The 24,245-nt window shown below is 41.4% G+C and overlaps 1 protein-coding gene across 1 annotated transcript in view; it reads right to left on the minus strand.

Annotated features, from left to right (window-relative positions):
• Positions 1–24,245, minus strand: part of LOC139751519 (uncharacterized) — a 302,420-nt gene that overhangs the window by 118,444 nt on the left and 159,731 nt on the right. The window contains exons 14-17 of the mRNA XM_071667018.1: positions 19,463–19,656; positions 18,823–19,029; positions 11,833–12,118; positions 934–1,049 (exon numbers count right to left, since the gene is read on the minus strand). Of these exons, the coding sequence (XP_071523119.1) occupies positions 934–1,049; positions 11,833–12,118; positions 18,823–19,029; positions 19,463–19,656 (803 nt within the window). The remainder of the gene's footprint in view (positions 1–933; positions 1,050–11,832; positions 12,119–18,822; positions 19,030–19,462; positions 19,657–24,245) is intronic.

Below are 24,245 nucleotides of genomic sequence, written 5' to 3' on the forward strand. Positions count from 1 at the left end.
CACTTCCTCCAGTTTTTCTCCATTCAAACTCACCTCCCAATTGCCTTGACCCTCAACCCTACTGTACCTAATAACCTTGCTCTTATTCACATTTACTCTTAACTTAACTTAACATATACATATATATGTATATATGTATATATGTATATATGTATATATGTATATATGTATAACATATACATATATATACATACACAGACATATACATATATACACATGTATATATTCATACTTACTGCTTTTATTCATTCCCGTCGTCAACCCGCCACACATGAAATAGCATTCCCCTCCCCCCAGTGAGGTAGAGCTAGGAAAAGACAAAAGGCCACATTCGTTCAAACTCAGTCTCTAGCTGTCATGTGTAATGCACTAAAACCACAGCTCCCTTTCTACATCTAGGCCCCACAAAACTTTCCATGGTTTACCCCAGATGCTTCACATGCCCTGGTTCAATCCATTGACAGCACGTTGACCCAGTATACCACATCGCTCCAATTCACTCTATTCCTTGCACGCCTTTCACCCTCCTGTAAGTTCAGGCCCCGATCTCTCAAAATCTTTTTCACTCCATCCTTCCACCTCCAATTTGGTCTCCCACTTCTCCTAGTTCCCTCCACCTCTGACACATATATCCTCTATGTCAATCTTTCCTCACTCATTCTCTCCAAGTGACCAAACCATTTCAATACACCCTCCTCTGCTCTCTCAACCACACTCTTTTTATCACCACACATCTCTCGTTCCCTTTCATTACTTACTTGATCAAACTGCCTCACACCAAATATTGTCCTCAAACATATATACTGATGAATAAAATGAAAAGAGTTTCTCTAAAAGATTGAGTACATGAGATATGTGCTTGTGAAGAGCCCCAGTAATAAAGAAATGGTTGATAAATTAATTTCATGTCTATAGTCTTGAAACAGAACCTACCTGTGGCCCAGGAAGCCCATCAAAACCAGGATTTCCTAGAAGCCCAATGTCACCAATCAATCCTTTTTGTCCTGGCAATCCATCACGTCCAGGAAGTCCAATTACTCCCTTCTGACCTGTTAACAGGAAAAGTAGTAAATACCTAATATCATATCTACTATCCTTATAAGAGCAAAGAACTTAATAGTAAGTCTGGTAGAGGATTATCTCCTCTACATTTATGGAGGTTTTATATCATAATAAAAATTCTTTTTTCCCTTTCCATGCAGCCATATGAAGAACTTGTATGTTTCATTGTATGGGTAGGGTACAGACACACACAAAAAAAAAAGTAAACAATCTTTAGATGACATGAAATACACACAATGAAAAAAAATCATGTTTATAAAATAAACAGTATAAAACTTAATCCAAGTGAGCAGGGTAATGCAATTATTTACAAACTACTCACTGAGGCAAACCAGCATACCTAAAGGCCTGTGATGGCCAACTCCACAAGTGTATCTATCTATCTATCTATCTATCTATATCTCTGTTGACCATTCCCACTGGGAATGAGATGTCACTGGCTAGCAGGTCATGACTGAGATTGTTTTCTTTTATACGGGTGTATGTATCAAAACATTGCAAATAATGTTACCGTAGCAACCTTTATGATACATTTTCAAAGAAATAGAAAGGTATATAAGGGAAACAAAAGTTAACAAACACACTAAAAGCATTATCTAGTGTGTGTGTCACTAGCTATTTAAATTGTATGGAGAGGCAGTATCAAAATTGTGAAGACCCATCTCTTGGACATTTTCTATCATAAAATATTTCAACCTTCTGTATGCTGTTCCCATATATGATAATTTTCATTCAATTTATTCCATTCATCCACTGCTCTCTGATCCTATAAAAGTAATTCTTTATATGCTTGCTAAAGGATTTGAGTGTGTGCAATTATCTATTTGTAAAGTACAGACAGGGTTTTATGTGCATGGGGGCCTCATGTCTTGAACATTCTCTATCATAGAACATCACAAATTTCTATATGCTGTCTGCATCAATGATTTCTTTAGTCATCTTATTTCATCCACTCAACACAAGTACTTCTGCACATCTTTTTAAATGAGTTTCTTGCTTTATTTCATGTTATGCTGTCTGGTTATGCTATCTATACATCTCTCAAAGAACTGTTCACCACCAATGTCATCAGTCTGTTTTAAAAACTTAAAGAATGTGATGAGGTCACTCCCACTCTTCTCTCTTCCAAGGAGGGCAAATGTAAAGCCCCAAGTCTTTCTCTAACTCAGCACTCTTAATTGGTACCAACTCTGTTGATCTCCTCCAGACTTTCTCTATTAGCTCTCTACAGGGACAGAGTTTTCACACTTGTGTTGCCTCACACCTACATGAATCCTAAAACTTTCACTCACCTCTCCATCCACTCCTACACATGCATTTGCTCTTCTGTAGAAGGCTTTTACACCATCCAACACTTGTCCAAAATACCATATATCCTTAATACATCTCACAAAGCATTCCACCCAACTCTGTCACATGCTTTCTCCATATCCATAAAAGCTGCATACAACTTCTTACCTTTCGTTGAATACTTTTCCACTGTCATCTTTCTTTAAAAAATCTGATCCACACATCCCCTACCTTTCCTAAAACCCCCTTGCTTTTCACTTATTCTGCAGTCGGTAACTTCCATCATTCTGTCAATTTATATTCTTGTATACACTTTTCCTGGTATACTTAACAGACTAGACTAATTCCTCTCTAACTGCTTCATACATCCTTAGCACCTATTTGTTTGAATAAAGAAACAATAATAGCTTTCACCCAATCCTCAGACACAACCTTCTGTTTCCATGCTAAAGAACATATAAATTGAATATGCACTAGCTTCAAAAGGTAATCAAACCTTTCTTTCCTCTTTCTTACCATTTCGTATGTATTCGAGGTACCCCATGTTCCTTTCCTTCACCGTAAATTTCACCGAAGATCTCACCACAAAGCCTTAGTTCCTGAGCTTCATTTCCCAATCTATTTATTATCTATTATACTTGATAGCTGTTTCCGCCATCAGCAAGGTAGTGCCAGGAAACAGACAATGTAAGACCCATCCATCCTTTTATTCTATTCTATATTCATCATACTCAATTGCCATTTCCCTCATCAGCGAGGCTGTGCCAAGAAACAGATGAAGAATAGTCCATCCACTCATATACACATATACATATATACATAAGTGCCCATATACACATATATACATATTTATACATATCAGCATATATACATATACATAAACATGCACAGACAAATACATATATACACATGTACATACTGCTTGCCTTTATCCATTCCTGGTGCTACCCTACTCCACAAGAAACAGCATTGCTACCTCTTGCTTCAGCAAGGTAGTGCCAGGAAAACAGACAAAAAAGGCCACATTCGTTCACACTCAGTCTCTAGCTGTCATGTGTAATGCACTGAAACCATTGCTCCCTATCCACATCCAGGCCCCATAGACTTTTCCATGATTTACCCCATATGTTTCACATGCCCTGGTTCAGTCCATTGGCAGCACATTGACCCTGGTATGCCGCATCGTTCCAATTCACTCTATTCCTTGCACACCTCTCACCCTCCTGTATGTTCAGGCCCCTATTGCTCAAAATCTTTTTCACTCCATCCTTCCACCTCCGATTTGGTCTCCCACTTTTCCTCGTTCCCTCCACCTCTGACACATATATCCTCTTCGTCAGTCTTTCCTCACTCATTCTCTCAATGTAACCAAACCATTTCAACACGCCCTCTTCTGCTCTCTCAACAATACTCTTTATTTCCACAATCTTTCTTACCCTTTCATTACTTACTCGATCAAACCACCTCACACTACGTATTGTCCTCAAAACATTTTATTTCCATTACATCCAACCTCCTCCGTACAACCCTATCTATAGCCCATACCTCACAACCATTTAATGTTGTTGGAACTACTATTCCTTCAAATATACCCTTTTTTGCTGTCTGAGATAACGTTCTCTCCTTCCTCACATTCTTCATCACTCCTTGAACCTTTACCCCCCTACCCCACCCTGATACACACTTCTGCTTCCATGGTTCCATCCACTTCTAAATGGATATCTAAAACACTTTACTTCCTACAATTTTTTATCATTCAAACTTATATCCCAATTAACTTGTCCCTCAACCCTACTGAACTTTCTCCTTTCACAAACTTTTCCAATCTCGTCACCAGCCTGTGCATTTCTCACATGAATCAGCCACTAGAGCTGTATCATTGGTGAACAACAACCAACTCAATTCCTAGTCCCTCTCATCCACAACAGACTGCATACTTACCCCTCTCTCCAAAACTCTTGCATTTACCTCCCTAACCACCCCATCCATAAACAAATTAAACAACCATGGGGACATCACACACCCCTGCCGCAAACCGACGTTCACAGAGAACCAATCACTCTCCTCTCTTCCTACTCATACACATGTTGTCATCCTTGGTAAAAATTTTTCACTGTTTCTAGCAACTTACCTCCCACACCATATACTCTTAAAACCTTCCACAAAGCATATCTATCAACCCTATCATATGCCTTTTCCAGATCCATAAGTGCTACATACAAATCGATGTTTTTCTAAGTATTTCTCACATACATTCTTCAAAGCAAACACCTGATCCACACATCCCCTACCACTTCTGAAACCACTCTACTCTTTCCCAATCTGATGCTCTGTACATGCCTTCACCTTCTCAATCAATACCCTCCCATATAATTTCCTAGGAATACTCAACAAACTTATGCCTCTGTAGTTTGAACACTCACCTTCATCCCCTTTGCCTTTGTACAATGTCACTATACATACACTCAACCAATCCTCAGGCACTTCACCACAATCCATACATACATTAAATATCCTTACCAACCAATCAACAATACAGTCACCCTTTTTTTAATAAATTCCACTGCAATGCCATTCAAACCTGCTGCCTTGCTGGATTTCATCTACTGCAAAGCTTTCACAGCCTCTTCTCTCTTTACCAAACCATTCTCCCTGACCCCTCTCACTTCGAGCACCTTCAAAATACTCACTCTATCTCCTTCTCACTTCATCACTATCCGTTATCATCTCCCCTCTTGCCCCCTTCACCAATGTTCCCATTTGTTCCCTTGTCTTACGCACGTTATTTACCTCCTTCCATAACATCTTTTTATTCTCCCTAAAATTTAATGATAATCTCTCACACCAAATTTCATTTGCACTTTTCTCTTGACCTCCTGCCACAATCTTTTATACATCTCCCAGTCATTTGCACTCCTACTACTTCACCTTTGCTGCTTCCCATGTCAGCAAAGGAACACCAGGAACAGATGAAGAAAGGCAGCAGCAGCACACATTTATTCTCCAGCTGACATGTGTAATACACCAAAAGAACAGATCCTTATCCACAACCAGGCTCCATATACATTTCCAATGTTTATCCTAGAAACATCACATGCCCTGGTTCAATTAAGTGACAGCATGTCAACCCTTGTATGCCACATCATTCCAATTCACTCCATCTCATTCATGTCTTTAACCCTCCTGCATTATTAGGCCCAAAACACTCAAAACCCTTTTCACTCCATCCTTCCATCTCCAATTTAGTCTCCTCATTCTCCTTACTCCCTTCACTTCTAACACATATATCCTCTATGTCAACCTTCCTCACTCAGTCTCACTATATGTGCAATCCATTTCAGCACAACCCCATCAGCTCTCTCAACCGCACTCTTTTTATTACTACACACCTTTCTTACCTTTTCCTTACTGACCTGATCAAACTACCTCACACCGCATATTTTCCTTAAATCTTTAATTTGCAGCACATCCACCCTCATCTGCACACACTTATCTATAGCCTATGCCTCGCACCCATACAATATTGTTGGGAACAATTTTTATTCAAACATGCCTATTTTTGCCTTTAGAGAAAATGTTCTCTTTCCACACATTCTTCAGTACTTGCAGAACCTTCATTCATTCACCCATCACATGACTCACTTCCACTTCCATGCTTCCATTCACTGCAGTGTCTTCACCCAGGTATGTAAAACACTCCACTTCCTCCAATTTTTTTCCATTCAAAATCACACCTTAAGTAACTTGTCCCTCAACCCTGCTAAACCTAATAATCTTGCTTTTATTCATGTTTACTCAAAACTTCCTCTTTTCATACAATCTTCCAAACTAAGTCACCAACTCCTGCAGTTTCTCACTCGACTCTGCCACTAACGCTGTACCAACAGCAAAAACATGACTCACTTCCCAGGTCCATTCATCCCCAACAAGCTGTATACATACCCCTTTCTCCAAGCCTCTTGCATTTACCTTCCTCACCACCACAATTACACACAAACTGAACAACCAGGGTGATATCACACACCACTGCCACAGACCAAACTAAACCTATAAACATTTGCTCTTCTCCTCCTTCTCATACACATGCCTTACACCCTTGATATAAACTTCTCACTGCTTCTAGCAGCTTTCCTCTCACATCACTTATTAATAAGACCTTCCACATGGCATCTCTATCAACCCTACCATATGCTTTCTCCAGATCCATAAATGCTGCATACAAATCCATCCATTTCTCTAAGTATTTCTCACACATATTCCTTAAAGAAAAACATGACCCACACATCCTCTAGCACTTCTGACACCAAACTGTTCCTCCCCAATCCAATGCTCTGTACATGCCTTCTCCTTCTCAATCAATACCATCCGATTCTCAGGAACCTCAACAAGATCTATACATTCAATGAAAATCCTTACCAATCAATCAACAACAAACACTCATCCCCTTTCTTAATAAATTCAACTGCAATACAATCTGCTCCAGCTGCCTTGCTACATTTCACCTTTTATAAGGATTTCACTAACTCATCTCTCTTCACCAAACTACTCTCCACGACTCTCTCACTTCACATACCACCCCATCCAGACATCCTATATCTTATCATCAAACAGTCAACAGTCCTTCAAAATACTCACTCCATCTCCTCTTCACTTCATCACTACCTGTCACCACATTCCCTTATGCCTCCTGTACCAATGTTCCTGCTTGTTTTCTTGTTTTTTGTATTTAACTCTTTCTAAAATATCTTCTTATTCTCCCTACAGTTTACTGATATTCACTCACTCCAACTCTCATTTGCCCTCTTTTTCAACCCCTGCACCTTACTCTGGCCTTCTGCTGCTCTCTTTTATGTATTCCCCAATCATTTGGACTCCTTTCCTGTAATTAATGCCCAAATGCCTCTCTTCTCTTTCACATAAACTTTACATCTTCACCACTGTCTTCTCTTTTCTAAAAACCACAAATCTTAATGCCTCCACAAGATAGTGATCAGATAACTCCCAGCTGCTCCTCTCAGCATATTTACATGCAAAAGTCTGTCTTTTATATGCCTGTCAGTAAATATGTAACCCAATAATCCCTCTTTTTAATCCAGGCATTTCCAACCATAAGTCGTTTCTCAGCACACAACTCCACAAGCTGTTCACCATTACCATCCCTAACACTAAATGTCCCTTGCCCCTGTCACCATCCCCTCATCTACCACATTACTCATCCTCACATTTAAATCACTCATCACTGATACCTGGTCTCTTACATCAAAAAAGCTGACACATTCACTCTGCTGCTCCCCAAACACTTACTTCTCATGATCTTTCTTCTCATGGCCAGGTACATAAGCACTAATAATCACACATCTCTACAAGTCTCTCCATTCACTTTCATTTTTCACCCACATCAATCAAGATTTTACTTTCTTAGACAGGTTATTTGAGTTGTGAATTTGGAGAAAAACTGGAGGAAGTAAAGTGTCTTATATATCTGGGGGAGGACATGGCAGAGAATGGAACCATACAAGCAAAACTGAGACATAGAGTGGGTGAGGGGGAGAAGGTTCTGGAGGCACTGACAAATGTGTGGAAAGAGAGGTCATTATCTGTGCAGGCAAAAATGGGTGTTTGAAAGTATAGGAGTCCCAATGTTGCTGTATGGATGTGAGGTGTGGTGTATAGATAAGAAAGTGCAGAGAAGGCTAGGTATGTTGGAAATTACATATTTGAGATCATACATTGAGTGCCACACATGAAATGACACCCCCCTTCCCCCTACGTGCATGCAAGGTAATGCAAGGAAACGACAACAGAGACCACATTCATTCACAATCAGTCTCTAGCTGTTATGTGTAATGCACCCAAACCACAGCTCCCTTTCCACATCTAGGCCCCACAAAACTTTCCATGGTTTACCCCAGATGCTTCACATGCCCTGGTTCAATCCACTAACAGCACGTCAACCCTGGTATACCACATCGTTCCAATTCACTCTATTCCTTGCACACCTTTCACCCTCCTGTATGCTCAGGCACTGATTGCTCATGATCTTTTTCACTCCATCCTTCCACCTCCAATTTAGTCTCCCACTTTTCCTCATTCCCTCCACCTCTGACACATATATCCTCTGTCAATCTTTCCTCACTCATTCTCTCCATGTGACCAAACATTCAATACACCCTCTTCTGCTCTCTCAACCACACTCTTTTTATTACCACACATCTCTCTTACCCTTTCAGTACTTACTCAATCAAACCACCTCACACCACATATTGTCCTCAAACATCTCAATTCCAACACATCCACCCTCCTCCACACAACTCTATCTATCGCCCATGCCTCACAACCATATAACATTGTAGGAACCACTATTCCTTCAAACATACCTATTTTTGCTCTCTGAGATAACATTCTCGCCTTCCGCACATTCTTCAACACTCCCAGAACCTTCGCTCCCTCCCCCACCCTGTGACTCACTTCCACTTCCATGGATCCATCTGCTGCCAAATCCACTCCCAGACATCTAAAACAATTCATTTCCTCCAGTTTTTCTCCATTCAAACTTAACTCCCAATTTACTTGTCCCTCAACTCCATTGAACCTAATAACCTTGCTCTTATTCACATTTACTCTTAGCTTTCTTCTTTCACACACTTTACCAAACTTAGTCACCTGCTTCTGCAATTTCTCACCCGAATCAGCCACCAGCGCTGTATCATCAGAGAACAACAACTGACTCCCTTCCCAAGCCCTCTCATCCACAACACACTTCATACTTGCCTCTCTTTCTAAAACTCTTGCATTCAACTCCCTAACAACCCCATCCATAAACAAATTAAACAACCATGGAGATATCACGCACCCCTGCCACAAACCAACATTCACTGGGAACCACTCACTTTCCTCTCTTCCTGCACGTACACATGCCTTACATCCTTGATAAAAACTTTTCACTACTTCTAACATCTTACCTCCCACACCATATACTCTTAATACCTTCCACAGAGCATCTCTATCAACCCTATCATATGCCTTCTCCAGATCCATATATGCTACATACAAATGCATCTGCTTTTGTAAGTATTTCTCACATACATTCTTCAAAGCAAACACCTGATCCACACATCCTCTACCACTTCTGAAACCTAACTGCTCCTCCCTAATCTGGTGCTCTGTACATGCCTTGACCCTCTCGATCAATACCCTCCCATATGATTTCCCAGGAATACTCAACAAACTTATACCTCTGTAATTTGAATATTTCATGTTCATGTGTGGTGGGGTGGGGGCAGGAATGGATGAAGGCAGCATGTATGGATATGTACATGTGTATATATGTATATGTCTGTGTAGGTATATGTATGTATACAATGAAATGTATAAGTATGTATATGTGCATGTGTGGGTGTTTATGTATATACATGTGTATGTGGGTGGGTTGGGCCATTCTTTCGTCTGTTTCCTTGTGCTACCTCACCAACGTGGGAGACTGCATCAAAGTATAATAAAATAAAATAAAAATAATAACATTAAGTGTCAAACATATTGAAATGGGACTGTAATGAGAGGGTCAATGTGCAGATGCTGAGTGTTGTGGTTACAAGAAAGCCAGTGATTGTTCTAAGTGCACTATTTTGTGTGTTTGCAGCCATGTTATATTTGCTTTTGAGATGACAGAAAACCAGGCAGGTGAGGCATAATTTACAGTGGTGCATATGAATACTTTAGAGGATGCTGAGGGATCCATTTTGTTGTCCATATCTGGGGCCAGTTAGTATTCTGAGGGCATTTAGTGTGTGTGTTGCTTTTGTGTTGATGTTATCAGTAGAGAGAGTGTAAGTCACATTTGTTGAATGTGATGCTTGGAACAGCTGGTGTTTTGTTCAGTGAGAATGACTGCCCATTCAAAATGACTGGAAGGTGTGAGCTGAATAATTGTTTGTATGGGGTTTTAAAGTCATTGAAGACTTCTGTGAAGATGATAACATTCTGTCCTGTGTGAGCTATTGTTCCAATTGCATACTTCTGTGCTTCATGCTGGTTGTTGGCACTGTAGTCAGGGTTTTGTAATGTGATCATTAAGTTATCTGCATATCAAATACTCATCATGTTCTGATTTACTATCAGTAATAGGAAGGCATGTAGGGAGAGATTAAAGATGGTTGGAAGAACTGCTCCTATGAGGGAACTCCAATGCAGAGTTTCAGTATTTCAGAGGTGGAGCCAGTGTTAGCATCTACCAAGTTGGCTGGCTATGAAATTGGCCTACCAATTTTTGTCATTGTGGTGGTGGTGTGTAAGTGTGTAAGTGTGTGTGTGTGGGGGGGGGGGGGATGTTATGTATCTTTTACGTGAGGCTAAGTTAGGGAACAGTCTCAAATACTTTGTTGATGTCTATTTACACTAGTACTGTACAAGAGGGGGGGGGGACTGTGGTAGGTTGGAGCCATTTAATACATGTTGTGTGAGAACAGTGTGTGGCATGGTGATGAAGCATTTACGTCAGAGGCCATGCTCACCTACTATCACCCACACAACATGGCTCCAGACCTAAACACTCCACCACCACTCTGCGCAATGACTTCATACAACACATCCAAGTTGGTTCTAACCAACCCAGCCCTACTCCTGCACACTACTAATAGCAAAAGACATTGCAAAGCATTCAAAACTGTCATTGAGATGCATCCTCACACAAAAGATAATTGACACCACCTATCACTATTTCAGGGCGCCCCTCCTATGCGCTCTATATGCTCAGATCATAGAGGCCCAACCGCTAAAGGGTGCCCCTACTCCTAACTGTTATATGGCTGTCTTCAGAAAGCAGGAAATACTGTTCCAGACACTATAAATCTTATAATTTTTCTGGGGATATGTCCCTGGGCCCCCCTAGAGCTCTTGATTTAGGGGAGAGTTTGAAGGGTGGAAGGGCCCATAAAAGAGACTCATCTAAGGGCACCTAAAAGGCCGGGCCAGCACTGATAACAATGACCCACTCTCTACAACCATAACTAAAAGAGTTGACCAATTTCACAGCTGATCACTGTGGGAGAGTCACTGATGATGGATTCACATTAAAAATCCTTAAACTCTACATTGGAGTTCCCCAAGGTGCAAGTCTTTCTCCAACCCAGCTCGACTTCCCATTACCTACAGGAAATCAGCTTGCACTTAGTTTGTTGGAAGATTACTTTTCTTCTCAATATAAGCAGCTAGTTATTAACAGATTTTGTATTGTTTAGTTTGTTTTTATCACCTCTTCGATTTGAGCAAAAGAGGTCACTGGATGATCTCCCTAGGAAATTCTGTCTTGGGTGTGACAAATTTCTCGCATATATTGGCATTTCTTAACCATTTTCATTGTGGCAAAAACATGAAAATTACATTTTATATTATTCAAAATAAACCTTTATGAAATTCGATCAATGGATTATATACAGAAATCCCTAAAACTGCATTCTCAAGAAAGAAAAAAGAGGCACTCACCTGGAACACCCATCAAGCCTTGTTCTCCCTTTTGGCCTCTGGGCCCATCTCTGCCTGGTTGACCAGGATTCCCACGAAGCCCATCAAATCCATCATTTCCTGGTGGCCCTACACGGCCGTCAAACCCTGCATCACCTCTTAAGCCTTCATATCCAGTGGGTCCAGGCAAACCAGGACGGCCAACAAGACCTGGGTCTCCTGGGACACCAGAGAAGCCTTGGGGCCCTTGCCTGCCTGCTACACCAGGTGCACCAGGAATACTGTCACCAACTTCACCCTTGCTACCCTAAAAGAAGAAAAAACAAAAGTTATCTGACTGGGTTCCCTGTCACTGAATTGGTTAGCATCATTAATTTCCTGAAAATGTTGCAAAGAAGAAAACATTATGACAGAGAACAAGAGGGGAGAGAGAAGAAGCAATGGGGAAGAAAAAAAAAAAAAAGGCCAAAGACAGCATATCATTATTATACAATTGCAGGCCCCTTTACAAGAGGGCTTCTGCAGTTTTAAAGCTTGACCCCAAGCAAGACTTCCATAGTGTAGTGATTACTGTTCCTGACTATGATGCATTCATTGGCCACCCAGAGTCAAGATCATAGGTTCAAATCATGGTTCTGGCAGTCTATCCACAGTAAACCTAGAAGTCCCTCCACCCCTAGGGGTTGGTTGATAAAATGGGTACCTGGTCCATGTGTATGCATATTTATTTATTTATTTATTTTTTTTTTTCCGCTGTCTCCCGCGTTTGCGAGGTAGCGCAAGGAAACAGACGAAAGAAATGGCCCAACCCACCCCCATACACATGTATATACATATGCCCACACACGCAAATATATATACCTACACAGCTTTCCATGGTTTACCCCAGACGCTTCACATGCCTTGATTCAATCCACTGACAGCACGTCAACTCCGGTATACCACATCGCTCCAATTCACTCTATTCCTTGCCCTCCTTTCACCCTCCTGCATGTTCAGGCCCCGATCACACAAAATCTTTTTCACTCCATCTTTCCACCTCCAATTTGGTCTCCCTCTTCTCCTCGTTCCCTCCACCTCCGACACATATATCCTCTTGGTCAATCTTTCCTCACTCATTCTCTCCATGTGCCCAAACCATTTCAAAACTTCAAGACTTTCCAAAACTCTTGCATTCACCTCCCTAACAACCCCATCCATAAACAGATTAAACAACCATGGAGACATCACACACCCCTGCCGCAAACCTACATTCACTGAGAACCAATCACTTTCCTCTCTTCCTACACGTACACATGCCTTACATCCTCGATAAAAACTTTTCACTGCTTCTAACAACTTGCCTCCCACACCATATATTCTTAATACCTTCCACAGAGCATCTCTATCAACTCTATCATATGCCTTCTCCAGATCCATGCATATTTATATTTACTTTATTATACTTTGTCGCTGTCTCCCGTGTTAGTGAGGTAGCGCAAGGAAACAGACGAAAGAATGGCCCAACCCACCCACATACACATGTATATACATACACGTCCACACACGCACATATACACACCTATACATCTCAACGTACACATATATATACACACACAGACATATACATATATACACATGTACATAATTCATACTGTCTACCCTTATTCATTCCCATCGCCCCCCCCACCACACATAAAATGACAACCCCCTCTCCCCGAATGTGCGCGAGGTAGCACTAGGAAAAGACAGCAAAGGCCACATTCGTTCACACTCAGTCTCTAGCTGTTATGTATAATGCACCGAAACCACAGCTCCCTTTCCACATCCAGGCCCCACAAGACTTTCCATGGTTTACCCCCGACGCTTCACATGCCCTGCTTCAATCCATTGACAGCACATCGACCCCTCTATACCACATCATTCCAATTCACTCTATTCCTTGCACGCCTTTCACTCTCCTGCATGTTCAGGCCCCGATCACTCAAAATCTTTTTCACTCCATTTTTCCACATCCAATTTGGTCTCCCACTTCTTCTCATTCCCTCCACCTCTGACACAATCTTTCCTCACTCATTCTCTCCATGTGATCAAACCACTTCAAAACATACTCTTCTCTCTCAACCACTCTTTTTATTACCCCACATCTCTCTTACCCTTTCATTACTTACTCGATCAAACCACCTCACACCACATATTGCCCTAAAACATCTCATTTCCAGCACATCCACCCTCCTCCGCAAAACTCTGTCTATAGCTACGCCTCGCAACCATATAACATTGTTCGAACCACTATTCCTTCAAACTTACCCATTTTTGCTTTTCAATATAACATTCTCACCTTCCACACATTTTTCAACTCTCCCAGAACTTTCACCCCCTCCCCCACCCTATGATTCACTTCTGCTTCCATGGTTCCATCTGCTGCCAAATCCACTCCCAGATATCTAAAACACTTCACTTCCTCCAGTTTTTCTCCATTCAAACTTACCTCCCAATTGACTTGTCCCTCAACCCTACTGTACCTAATAACCTTGCTCTTATTCACATTTACTCTTAGCTCTCTTCTTTCACACACTTTACCAAACTCAGTCACCAGCTTCTGCAGTTTCTCACCCGAATCAGCCACCAGTGCTGTATCATCAGCAAACAACAACTGACTCACTTCCCAAGCACCTCTCATCCACAACAGACTGCATACTTGCCCTTCTTTCCAAAACTCTTGCATTCACCTCCCTAACAACCCCATCCATAAACAAATTAAACAACCATGGAGAGTCATCACATACACCTGCCACAAACCGACATCTCTCTGGGAACCAATCACTTTCCCCTCTTCCTACTCGTACACATGCCTTACATCCTCAAAAACTTTTCATATACTCTTCTAGCAACTTTCCTCCCACACCATATACTCTTAGTACTTTCCACAGAGCATTTCTATCAACTCTATCATATGCCTTCTCCAGATCCATAAATGCTACATACAAACCCATCTGTTTTTCTAAGTATTTCTCACATACATTCTTCAAAGCAAACACCTGATCCACACATCCTTTACCACTTCTGAAACCACACTGCTCTTCCCCAGTCTGATGTACATGCCATCACCCTCTCAATCAATACCCTCCCATATGATTTCCCAGGAATACTCAACAAACTTATCTCTGTAATTTGAACACTCATCTTTATCCCGTTTGCCTTCGCACGTTGGCACTATGCATGCATTCTGCTAATCCTCAGGCACTTCACCGTGAGCCATAAATTCACTGAATATCTTCACCAACCAGTTAACAACACAGTCACCCCGTTTTTTAATGAATTCCACTACAATGCCATCCAAACCATTGCCTTGCCGGCTTTCATCTTCTGCGAGACTTTCACTATGTCTTCTGGGAGTGATGAGAGAACATTTCCTCGAAGGGCAAAAACAGGTATGTTTAAAGTAGTAATTCCAACAATATTATATGACTAAGGCATGGGCTACAGATAGGGTTAAGTGGAGAAGGGTAGAGTTTTCGGAAATGATATGTGTGATGACAATATGTAGGTGTGAGGTGGTTTGCTCAAGTATGTTATGAAAAGGTAAGAGAGATGTGTGGAAATAAAAAGAGTGCGGTTGAGAAAGTAGTAGAGGGTGTATTGAAATGGTCTGGACATATGGAGAGAATGAGTATAGAAAGGTTGACAAGAGTATATATATGTTTCAGAAGTGGAGTGAAAAAGAACTGGGAGACCCAATAGGAGATGGAAAGCTGGAGTGAAAAAGATTTTGAGTGACTGGGGGCTGAATATGCATGAGGGTAAAAGGTGGGCATGAAATAAATTGAATTGGAATATATGGTGTGGGAGGTAAGCTGCTAGAAGCAGTGAGAAGTTTTTAACAAGGGTGTAAGGCATGTGTACAAGTAGGAAGAGAGGAGAGTGAATGATTCTGAGTGAAGTTCAGTCTACAGCAAGGGTGTAAGATGTCACCATGGTTGTTTAATTTGTTAATGGATGGGGTGGGGAGGGAGGTATATACATGAGTTTTGGAGAGAGGGGTGAGTATGCAGTCTACTGGGGATGAGAGGGCCTGGGAAGTGTATCATTTCTTATTTGCTGATGATACAGCTCTGGTGGCTGATTCGAGTGAGAAACTGCAGAAGTTGATGAGTGAGTATGAAAGAGAGTAAATGTGAATAAAAGCAAGGTTATTAGGTTCAGCAGGGTTGAGGAACAAGTTAGTTGGGATGCAAGTTTGAATGGAGAAAAACTGGGGAAGTGAAGTGTTTTTGATATCTAGGAGTATACTTGGCAGCAAAAGGAACCATGGAAGTGGAAGTGTGTCATTGGTTGGGGTAGGGGGCAAAAGTTCTGGAAGTGATGGAGAATGTGTGGAAAGAAAACTATTTTAGAGAGCAAAAATGGGTGTTTAAAGATATATTAGTTCCAACAATATCATATGGTTGCGAGGCATGGGCTATAGATAGAGCTGTGTGGAGGAGGGTGGATGTGTTAGAAATGAAACATTTGAGGACAATACGAGGTGTGAGGTGGTTTGATCGAGTAAGTAATAAAAAGTTAAGAGAGATGTGCGGTAACAAAAAGAGTGTGGTTGAGAGATAGGAAGAGGGTGTGTTGAAATGGTTTGGACATGAGAGAATGAGAGGAAAGGCTGACAAAGGATATAGTAAACCCTCAATTTAACAGACCCCAATTTAATGGATTTTGGATTTAACAGACTGGGCAAATAATAATACATCATTTATTGATAATGAAAAAAAATAATAATCTGAAATGTTGCAACCATACACATTTCATAATCCACTTGTTTTTGGTAGTGTGGGGTATAATTGCTTTGTTTCGGTCTCAGTATGCCTCAAGCTATCATATGGTCAGGTTGTACATAGAGGATTATGAATTTATTTATGTAATTATCTTGCAATCCTTACACTTCAAAATGGCATCAAATGATAGGGGAAATAAAAGAAAGCATGTACACTGTACATTGCATCAAAAATGGCCCCTAGGTTACATTCTTGATTTAATGGACTTTTGGCATTAACGGACACCCCCCCCCCCAATTAGTCCGTTAAATCGAAGCTTCACTGTATATGTATCAGAAGTGGAGGGAACAAGGAGAAGCAGGAGACCAAACTGGAGGTGGGAGGATTGAGTGAAAAAGATTCTTAGCAACTGGGACCAAAACATACATGATGGTGAGTGGTGCACAAGGAATAGAGTGAATTGGAACGATGTGGTATACCGGGTTTGACATGCTGTCAGTGGACTGAACCAGGGCATGTGAAATGTCTGAGGTAAAGCATGAAAATGTCTGTAGGGCCTGGATGTGGATAGCGAGTTGTGGTTTCTGTGCATTACACATGACAGGTAGAGACTGAGTGTGAACAAATGTAGCCTTTTTTGCCTGTCTTCCTGGTGCTACCTCATTGACATAGAGGGTGGTGATGCTGATATCCTATGGGGCAGAGTGGTGCAAGGAATGGATGAAGGCAAACAAGTATAAATATATATATATGTATATATGTATATGGATTATCCCTGGGGATCGGGGAGAAAGAATACTTCCCACGTATTCCCTGCGTGTCGTAGAAGGCGACTAAAAGGGAAGGGAGCGGGGGGCTGGAAATCCTCCCCTCTCATTTTTTTTTTTAATTTTCCAAAAGAAGGAACAGAGAAGGGAGCCAGGTGAGAATATTCCCTCAAAGGCCCAGTCCTCATCCTCTGTTCTTAACACTACCTCGCTAATGCGGGAAATGGCAAATAGTATGAAAGAAAAGAAAAAAAATGTATATGTCTGTGTATGAGTATGTATATGTATGTATATTTGTATATGTTGATATGTATATGTATGTATATGTGGATTTGGCAGACGATGGAACCTTGGAAGCAGAAGTGAGTCACAGGGTGGGGGAGGGGACAAAAGTTCTGGGAGCACTGAAAAATGTGTGGAAAGCAAAAATGGGTATGTTTGAAGGAATAGTGGTTCCAACAATCTTATATGGTTGCGAGGCATGGGCTATAGATAGGGTTGTGCAGAGGAGGGTGGTGTGTTGGAAATGAGATGTTTGAGGACAATATGTGGTGTGAGGTGGTGTGATCAAGTAGGTAATGAAAGGGTAAGAGAGATGTGTGGTAATAAAAAGAGTGTGGTTGAGAAAGCAGAAGAGGGTGTATTGAAATGGTTTGGTCACAAGGAGAGAATGAGTGAGGAAAGAGTGACAAAGAGGATATATGTGTCAGAGGCAGAGGGAACAAGGAGTGGGAGACCAAATTGGAGGTGGAAGGATGGAGTGAAAAAGATTTTGAGCGATCTGGACCTGAACATGCAGGAGGGTGAAAGGCGTGCAAGGAATAGAGTGAACTGGAACAATGTGGTATACCGGGGTGGACGTGCTGTCATTGGATTGAAACAGGGCATGTAAAGCGTCTGGGGTAAACCATGGAATGTTTTGTGGGGCCTGGATGTGGAAAGGGAGCTATGGTTTTGGTGCAATATTCATGACAGCTAGAGACTGAGTGTGAAAATATGTGGCCTTTGTTGTCTTTTCCTAGCACTACCTCACGCACGTGCGGGGGGGAGGGGGTTGTCATTTCATGTTGGAAGGGTGGTGAGGGGAATGAATAAAGGCAGCAAGTAGGAATTATATACATGTGTATATATGTATATGTCTGTGTAAGCATATATATATATATGTATGCGTTGAAAAGTATAGGTATGTATATGTGCATATGTGGACGTGTATGTATATACACGTGTATGTGGGTGGGTTGGGCCATTCTTTTATCTGTTCCCTTGCGCTACCTCGCTAACGCGGGAGACAGCAACAAAGTATGATAAATTAACAAAATAAATGTACGTGTATGTACATAAGTGTGTATATGAGTGGGTGGGTCTTTCTTCGTTCATGTCCTGGCACTGACTCAATGACGCAGGAAATGGCGATCAAGTATAGTAATAATGAAAATAATAATAATCTAACTGTCATCAAACTAAAACATCAACATGTGAACAATGAGGGATCTCACCTTCCGACCTGGAAAACCAAGATTTCCAGGGGCTCCTTTAGCACCACGCAAACCATCTGGTCCAGGCAATCCATAAAAGCCTTTAGATCCAGGAGCACCATAAAAACCTGGGTCTCCTTTACGCCCAGTGAGACCAGGCCTCCCTGGTTGACCTGGAATTCCACTTAAAGCATCTTCTCCATCGTCTCCAATGATACCGTTCACTCCCTAGAGAGTACATATATGAGCTTTAATTATTATCTTAGTTAAACTGCAGTTCACTTTTAATCGGAGAAACTATTTTTAAAGCAATATCTTGTAGAACTGAACTAAGTCAATAAAGAGTATTTTCATGAAGCAATCCTAGATTTTGCATTCTTAATCAATAGAAAGATCTCTATAACCACAAACTAAGCAGTTTATCAGGAAATTCAGTGACTATTTAAGAAAATTATAATGAATAGGTAAAAGCATTATTAAGAATGCAATGCAAAGACATCTATATTGCAATCTTTCATAAAAGACATAATGCCAACAAAAACTAAAATAATCAATATGGAGTAATGACACAGCTAACATTAACACTGAAAAAATGGCTCCCCCTATTAAGTTCCTGCTGAAGCAAGTGCGTGAAAATGTCACTTAATACAATATTACTTACATTCACTCCTGGAATGCCATCTTGCCCTTGGATACCTTTCCTACCCACTTGTCCCACATCTCCAACTTGTCCTGGATATCCTTTCAGTCCTTGAGGTCCTGGTGTGGTGAAACCAGGAGGCCCTATTGGACCAACTTGACCATCCTCCCCAGGATCACCCTTGAAGCCTTTTGGGCCTCTACCTCCCATAAGACCTGATGAATAAAAACAACATAATAGATTCTGTTCAAAACCTGTGGAAGAGGTATTAAATGCTCAAAATGTACCCAGCACATCCCCGGCCATTTGGAGATCAATGCAAGGATGACAGAATCAATCCACTGGCTTTTGGCCACAGTTAGCTTAGTTATTCATGGGTCAATCTATCAACCCAAATGTGGTCACACATGCATGATACAGAGAATGGTTCTACAAAAAAGGAGAGGGAATACCTGAACAGAGCAAAGAGACTAGGAGGAAAAATGCTTGCAGGACCACCACAAACAGAAAAGGCTTTCATATTTCAAAACCTTCATTTTTATCTGTTATATGTTTAGTTCTGCAAGTATGAGAGCAGTATCCACATGAAGGAGGAGGGTTGGAGAAAATATCTTTAGAAGACTAAACCTAAAAGTGGAATAGTAATCTTCAGTGGTTAATCAGGAGTACACTAAAATCTATTTCTCCCAAAGGAGGAATTCTCAGAGCCACACAAAGAAGGGCGACAATATCTACACTAACATTCAATTTGTTGAAAGTGAAAAATAAGTGCTAAGGGCCCCTACCACCACAACCCACCACACATGCAAACAATCCTTTTTTAAAAGGTTCCTGAGGAAGGATAAGGTGCAAGTGAGCTCTCTCAACATATGCTCTACCATAAAACTCATAATGAGAGAGAGAGAGAGAGAGAGAGAGAGAGAGAGAGAGAGAGAGAGAGAGAGAGAGAGAGAGAGAGAGAGAGAGAGAGTCCAGGAAAAGAGACCTATCATTAACATGGATTTCAATGATCCAAAGAGAACAAACAATGTTCCCCTTGATAAACTCAGGGCATGTCTAAAAATTTTAAGAAATCAAGCTCGGGAAACATCAAAAGGTTTTCTTGATGTCGTCAACAGTCAACAAAAGAGCTATTACTTCATCTAATAGTTTCACTCCTGGGCAAGAAACTAGGTTTTTTGGAACATCTTAACCCATAAGAGGTATCATCAAAGAGAAGAAAAGTCCTGAGTCTGGATAATGAATGCAAATCATTATCTTTCCTTCTTGAGCCTGTGGTTACAGAGAAAAACATTCATTAAGAATACAATGAGGATCCAAACTGTCAGATGTAAACTGTCTAGACTCTACAAGGTTATCCCTGCCTTATGGTGAAATATTAGAAGCAATAGATAAAAGTAGTAAGTAGGAATGTTAGGCAGAAGTAGTAGGTAGGAGCATTAGGTAGAAGTAGTAGGTTGGAACATTACTTAGGGATATTAGCTAAACACATTAGGTGGATGTAGTTGGTCAGAATGATAGGTAGGAGCCACTGAAAACACTGCTAGAGTTTCCCTCTGCAAAAAAGGATAAGAAGTAGCACTAGATTTCAATGGCTATGGAGACTCTTTTGCCATGGCTACCCCCCATGAAGGAGTTCCTAAAGGGAATGGGAGTCAGAGATACAGATACTCCTCTTTGGCTGAACTGTCAGATTTTCTCAGAAAGAAAAGCTGGAGTTTATCCCAAACAGGACCCAGTGCATTATCATGAGAAATTCAGATAAAAATTCCTCATGGGTATTTTTTATAAGGCAACAGCATATGGTACTCACCTGGCATTTCAGAATTCCGTCTGCATATGGTTATGCTGTGAGTAAAATGTCACCCTTAGTAAGACCGTATCATGAGAGAAAAATCTCGTTAAAGAACTTCTCATTTCAAAGGAATCCATACTTACCCTGTTACTGACTGCTGTGGATAGAGATGCTTTGTGGAAGGTTTTAAGAATATATGGCATGGGAGTGTGGGAGGTAAGTTGCTAGAAGCAGTGAAGAGTTTTTACCAAGGATGTAAGGCATGTGTACAAGTAGGAAGAGAGGAAAGTGATTGGTTCCCAGTGAATGTCGGTTTTCAGCAGGGGTGTGTGTGATGTCTCCATGGTTGTTTGATTTGTTTATGGATGGGGTGGTTAGGGAGGTGAATGCAAGAGTTTTGGAGCAAGGGACAGGTATGCAGTCTATTGTGGATGAGAGGGCTTGGGAAGTGAGTCAGTTGTTGTTCACTGATGATGCAGCACTGGTGGCTGATTCAGGTGAGGAACTGCAGAAGTTAGAGACTGAGCTTGGTAAAGTGTGTGAAACAAGAAAGTTGAGAGCAAATATGAATAAGAGCAAGGTTATTAGGTACATAAGGGTTGAGGGACAAGTTTAATTGGGAGGTAAGTTTGAATGGAGAAAAACTGGAGGAAGTGAAGCATTTTACATATCTAGGAGTGGACTTAGCACCAGATGGAACCATGGAAGTGGAAGTGAGTCACATGGTGGGGGAGGGAGCAAAAGTTCTGGGAGTGTTGAAGAACGTGTGGAAGGCAAATACGTTGTCTCGGAGAGCAAAAATGGGCATGTTTGAAGGAATAATGGTTCCAACAATGTTATATGGTTATGAGGCGTGGGCGATAGATAGGGTTGTGCAGAGGAGGGTGGATGTGTTGGAAATGAAATGTTTGAGGACAATATGTGGTGTGAGGTGGTTTGATCGAGTAAGTAATGAAATGGTAAGAGAGATGTGTGGTAATGAAAAGAGTTTGGTTGAGGGAGAAGAGGGTATGTTGAAATGGTTTGGACACATGGAGAGAATGAGTGAGGAAAGATTGACAAAGAGGATATATGTGTCAGAGGTGGAAGGAAGAGGGAGAAGCAGGAGACCAAAATGGAGGTGGAAGGATGGAGTGAAAAAAGATTTTGAGGGATCAGGGCCTGATCATACAGGAGGGTGAAAGGCATGCAAGGAATTGAGTGAATTGGAACAATGTGGTATACTGTGGTGGATGTGCTGTCAGTGGATTGAACCAGGGAATGTGAAGCGTCTGGGGTAAACCATGGAAAGGTCTGTGGGGCCTTGATGTGGAAAGGGAGCTGTGGTTTGAGTGCATTACACATGACAACTTGAGACTGAGTGTGAATGAATGTGGCCTTTTTTTTGTCTGTTTCTGCGGCTGCCTCACTAGAGGGGAGGTGGGGGGATGAAGGCAGAAAGTATGGATATGTACAAGTGTATATATGTATGTCTTTGTATGTATATGTATATGTATATATACATTGAAATGTATATGTCTGTGTGTGTGCGTGGGTGTTTATGTATATACATGTGTATGTGGGTGGATTGGGCCATTCTTCGTCTGTTTCCTTGCACTACCTCGCTGATGTGAGAGACGGCGGTTAAGTATAATGATAAAAATATCATTATTTATTTCATCATACCTAGTTGCTGTCTCCCATATTAGCAAGGTAGTGCAAGGAAACAGATAAAAGAATATCCCAACCCACCCACATACACATGCACATACATAGACGCCCACACATGCACGTAGACATACCTACACATTTCAACGTATATATACATATACTACACAGACATATACATATATACACATGTACATATTCATACTCGCTGCCTTCATCCATTCTCATCGCCACCCCGCCACACATGAAACAGCATCCTACTCCCCACTTACCCCAGATGCTTCACATGCCCTGGTTCAGTCCATTGACAGCACGCCGACCCCAGTGTACCACATTGTTCCAATTCACTTTATTCCTCGCACACCTTTCTCCCTCCTGCATGTTCAGGCCCCGAGTGCTCAAAATCTTTTACTCCATCCTTCCACTTCCAATCTAGTCTCCCGCTTCTCCTTCCCTCCACCTCTGACACATATATCCTCTTTGTCAATCTTTCCTCACTCATTCTCTCCATATGTCCAAACCATTTCAACACACCCTCTTCTGCTCTCTCAACTACACCCTTTTTATTACCTCATATTGTTCTTACCCTTTCATTACTTCCTTGATCAAACCACCTCACACCACATGTCCTCAAACACTTCATTTCCAACATATCCACCCTCCTCCGTACAACCCTATCTATATCCCGTGCACTGCAACCATATAACATTGTTGGAACAACGCTTCCTTCAAACGTACCCATTTTTGCTCTCGAAGATAACTTTCTCTCCTTCCACACATTCTTCATCATTCCTAGAACCTTCGCCCCCTCCCCAATCTGTGATTTACTTCCACTTCCATGGCTCCATCCGCTGAAATGTCCACTTGCAGATATCTAAAACACCACTTCCTCTAATTTTTCTCCAAACTTACATCCCAATTAACTTGTCCCTCAACCCTACTGAACCTAATAACCCTGCTCTTATTCACATTCACTCTCACCTTTCTCCTTTCATACACTTTTCCAAACTCAGTCACCAACTTCTGCAGTTTCTCACCTGAATCAGCCACTAGAGCTGTATCATCGGTGAACAACAACTGACTCACTTCCCAGTCCCTCTCATCCACAATGAACTGCATACTCACCCCTCTCTCCAAAACTCTTACAGTTACCTCCCTAACCACTCCATCCACAAACAAATTGAACAACCAAGGGGACTTCATACATCCCTGCCACAAACCAACATTCACTGGGAACCAATCACTCTCCTCACTTCCTAGATGTACACATGCCTTACATCCTTCGTAAAAACTTTTCACTGTTTCTAGCAACTTACCTCCCACACTCTAAACTCTTAAAACCTTCCACTAAGCATCTCTATC

The sequence above is a fragment of the Panulirus ornatus genome, chromosome 11 (assembly GCF_036320965.1).
Source record: "Panulirus ornatus isolate Po-2019 chromosome 11, ASM3632096v1, whole genome shotgun sequence".
In the NCBI taxonomy this organism is placed as follows: Eukaryota; Metazoa; Arthropoda; class Malacostraca; order Decapoda; family Palinuridae; genus Panulirus; species Panulirus ornatus.